General features: G+C 42.1%; 1 protein-coding gene across 1 annotated transcript; it reads left to right on the top strand.

The window, feature by feature from the left end:
- Nucleotides 1-3,075: 3,075 nt before the first annotated feature.
- Nucleotides 3,076-3,823, top strand: LOC308660426 (uncharacterized protein; the record flags this gene model as incomplete). The annotated part of the gene is made up of 3 exons (XM_081314800.1): nt 3,076-3,283; nt 3,376-3,462; nt 3,568-3,823. The coding sequence occupies 3 exons, from the start codon at nt 3,076-3,078 to the stop codon at nt 3,804-3,806; spliced, it is 534 nt and encodes a 177-aa protein (XP_081170926.1). The 3' UTR covers nt 3,807-3,823.
- Nucleotides 3,824-4,329: the final 506 nt, after the last annotated feature.

Here is a 4,329-nt window from a genome sequence, read left to right as displayed (position 1 = left end):
ATCGCTCGCGCGCTTCTCAGCTCGCTCTTCACCTTTTAAAGAGAGCGGGAGCCAACCAGAGCGCACCCAAGCGCTTTGACGTGAGCGGGGCGGGACTGAAGTCGCTCTCGTCCTCGCTTGTGTGTCGCGGAGGTGAATTGAGAGGAGGGAAGGGGAGGTTTGAAATGCTAGAAATTGAAGTGAAGTGATGGGAAGAGGGTATCCGCGGGAAAAGCGAGGGGGCAGCAGCCCTCGTGAGGGGCAACCTATTCAACCTGTGGCGGCATAAGGATGCATTACTGTAGGCTAATAAAGGTGACAAATTTACAAGTACTGTAATAGCAACGGCGTACACGCGTTTTTATTTTATTTTTATTTTAATTCCATTTATATCCCGCCCTTCTCCGAAGACTCAGGGCGGCTTACAAGCTTAGCAGTAGCCTTCATTCTATGTATATGCCTGCTTATTAGGGCTTTCACACACACCCCCAACCGGCATTATTACAAAGTCAGCTTAATTGCCCCCAACAATCTAGGTCCTCATTTTACCGACCTCGGAAGGATGGAAGGCTGAGTCAACCTTGAGCCTGGTTAACCTGCACTAATTGCAGGCAGCTGGTGTTACTTAAGGAGGCATTAGTAAATAGTGTAATGAGGGTGACTAATTTTTTTTTAAAAAAATTACGCTTTGAATTTTATCTCAGGCATACAAACCGTTGCCTTTTGCGCAGGCTTGAATCGTGACTGTTAGGATAAGAACTGGTGCCCGGGAGATTGGTGAGTATGTTACACACAGACAGACACACAGAATATATACCGGTACGCGCGCGCACATAGAGAGCGCTTCAGGCTAGGGATTGGGGTAATGAAAATGAAGGACTTCTTAGGGATTTTTAAAGCTTTCAGAATGTTCATTAGAAAAAAAAATGGTTGCAAATGTTAAAATATAATTTTAAGGGAGTCAACATGCTGCACCGGATGGAGATGCCTTACATGGCAGCCACATGGGGGACAAGTAATGGCATGTGCATCATTTGATGATGCTTGTGATGTCCTCATGGGTTGTCTGGATACCTATTGCTCTGGGTTGGAGGAAGCAACTTTAACAACTTCTCATCCACGTGGCCGAGTAACTTACCAGCTTGCTGATACCATTGTTGGCTGTGTTTGCATGACATCCTAAACTATAAACTACGTTCTGTCTTCTCATGTTGCATGAACTCAGCTGCAGGTCATCCCCAGGAAAAAAATGTAAAAAGCCAAGGTGGTGTCCACAACCATGTAACACATATTTAAAAGGGGGGATGGCTTCAATCCCATGGTCACAGCTGCTATCTTGACTTTTTTTATCCTTTTCCTTTACAGGTGCCCTGCTCAGTCCAATTGCTTATGATTTAGAATATCATATGCAATCCCAGGGAATAGCTGTCTTGTGCAGATTCCCCAAATTATTAATTGAAAGCCATCAAGAATAGATAAGTATATGAGTGTCATGGGAACATATTTATTGACTTCTGGCAGGGGATCCCAAGTACCACTGCTGCAGACACAGTACAGAGGAATAAAGGTACAACGTTTCAAGACCAATAAGGCCGGTGGTGGATAGTCTGCCAGAGATGTTACAGAAAAATTCTTTACCAATAACTATGCTACCAAAGGCTGTTTGAAGCTGAAATTCATAAACATCTGAAAAACCACTGAGTCTTCATCCTATCATGGTGACCCCACCTAATTGCTGACTCATTCCTGAAAATCCAACAATCATTTCTTCAAAAACATAGCATTTTTAAAAAAAAAAAATAATAGATATAATACTAGATTTTTAAATTGTTTGTATTATCTGATGGGCTTCACTTATTTATTATGCAGTCCTTTTAGATGTGAACGGATGTACAGTATAGCTAGTCCTCCAAGAAAAGAAGCAGTGTTACAATGACACCTGTAAAGACATTGAAGGTGAAAACAGAAATGGAAAAACAAGGAATGTCTTCCAAAAGATCTCCAAACTCAGAGAGAGGTTCTCATCTTGAGTTGATATGCTGAAGGGTATCAGTTGTCAGATAGCAACTGATTTAGAGAAGATGAAAGAAAAATGGAATTGAGATACTGAAATTCCATTCAGGGATGATAGTAGTATAAGTACATACAAACTTTTAATGGAACTTATCAGTAGTTTTGATCAGTGACGTCATCAAAGTAAACAAAGCCACGTGCTGATTACGTCACCAGGCCATGCCCATAAACGGAAGTGACGTGCGCAGCCCTCCTCCCCGGATGTGACGTGCATAATCTACACCCCCACCCCTCGTGGTACAGGACTCACAAGGCCATAACCCTAGCCGGATATGACGTGTCGGCCCAACCCCATCAAAATAAGCATGGGTAACCCTAACAGATAAGGTGTGGTGTAAGGTCATAGCCCTATTTCCAGATGGTGCTTGCCGAACCTAATCCCATCAACAAACATGTGGCGGTCAAGCTTCTGTGTACTTGATTACATTAACCCTAGACTAATTCCATGGACGTGCAAATCCAAAAGAAACACAGAGACCTGTGTTTTTGGGAAACAAAACCCTGCTTTTGGGGGGGGGGGGTGGTAATTAAAAAAAAGCTTTTTATTTCTAATCATTCTAGCCTAATGATGCTTTTAATTTTTGTGGAGTTTTAAAAATCAATACCTCAAAAGCTGGGGGTGGGGGGGAAAAAGGATCACCTAAAAGGCTTCCAGGGTTTGCATTTAAACCAGGCAATTTTAAAAACATTTTCCCTGAATGTAGGGGGGGAAAAAACCACAGACCTTTTAAAGCCCACAGCTGGTTTTTTTACCTTTGTAAAAATCTAAAGACTTATATTTTGGCATTTGCAACTCCCTCGAATTCATATGTACGCGTAACCGTTCATAGCAGAGATTTAATAAAATTTATTCTAACCTTACAGCAAAAGCGAAGCGTTTCTGACTGGCCAGAACAGATTGATGTATTAGGTATGTGTATTGTGGGCATGTCTGGACATGAACTGTAAGCTCGTGCTATAGAGCATGCGCGTGGCCACAGACAACTCGGAAACTTTAAAGCGTAGATCTATTTTAACAGCGTCATGGGAACTTGTGAAGGAAATAATAAAAAGGGTGTAGAACCTGCTGCATCTTGGTTGGCGACACAATCTCTTTGGAAAGATTTCCATAAGATGAGCTGTGATGTTCGTGATGAAACCCCGGACTACACCTGGTCTACCTTGTCTGAATGTCGCTTGCCCTGTTGTAACGTGCGGGAGATGGCGTGTCGTGAAGATGAGGCCATACCGCGTAAGTAAAAACCTGTTATGTGTTCAAATGTGTAAAGCGCAATAACACCACCGTTAACAATGTGATTGCTAATGGCTAAATACATTTTCCAGGTTCTGTTCCGGGGTATAGCTATAATGCCGGCGCCTCCTTAATAACAAACGTCTCAAGTGATGAAGAGGATGCAGAAGTCGATCTAGGTAAATGAATTGTCTTTTTACTATGCATGCTGCCATTAATATTATATAATAAAAGGAGAGTTAAAGAGGGTTTTACTAATGGATTATTTTTGCGTTTTTAAACAGGTGGGTACCCCGGATATTACCTAGCCCCGTCTCTGTCTGATTGTCCATGCTGTCTACAGATTGATCTCAAAAGAGATACTCCAAATGACTGCTATATAGAATGTGATTGTGGCGCATCGAATTGTATATGTACAATGCCTACAGAGAATGAAGATACTGATGATACAGATGACCCCGGTAATGATAGTAATGATGAAGGATATTATTCTGTAAATGAACGTGATGATAATTGCGTCTAAATTACAAATAAAAGGTTTGTGCTAAAGCGCAGTGTGTTTATTGTAAAGTTTGAACGGTGCAGAATGAAGTGTGAAAATGTACTAAAGGAACTGTATTATACGCCGGAAGGTCCAGGTAGCTACGGTGGAGTAAAACCCCTATTTGAGGCTGGGAGGAAACGCTTTAAAAACTTAACCTTGAGGCAAGTCAAGACATGGCTTTCCGGTCAAGAAGCTTATACCCTGCATAAGCCTGCAAGAATAAAATTCTCCAGGAACGCTACAATAGTTTCCTGCATAGATTGCCAATGGCAGGCTGACCTTGTGGATTTATCAGGATTTGCCTCTGAAAACAGCGGCACAAAATTTATTTTAACGGTAATCGATGTACTTTCCAAATATGCTTGGGCAGTCTGTTTAACCGATAAGTCTGGACGAGGGGTTGCCGGGGCTTTCCAAAGTATATTCCAATCAGGAAGGGCGCCCAGAAAGCTGCAGTCAGATGCCGGGAAAGAGTTTTTAAACAAGCCTGTAAAGAAGCTTT

The sequence above is a fragment of the Vipera berus genome (genome assembly GCF_964194415.1).
Source record: "Vipera berus genome assembly, chromosome: 1".
Taxonomy (NCBI): Eukaryota; Metazoa; Chordata; class Lepidosauria; order Squamata; family Viperidae; genus Vipera; species Vipera berus.
The sequence above is the reverse complement of the archived record's forward strand: the minus strand, read 5'-3'. Positions and strand labels throughout refer to the sequence as shown.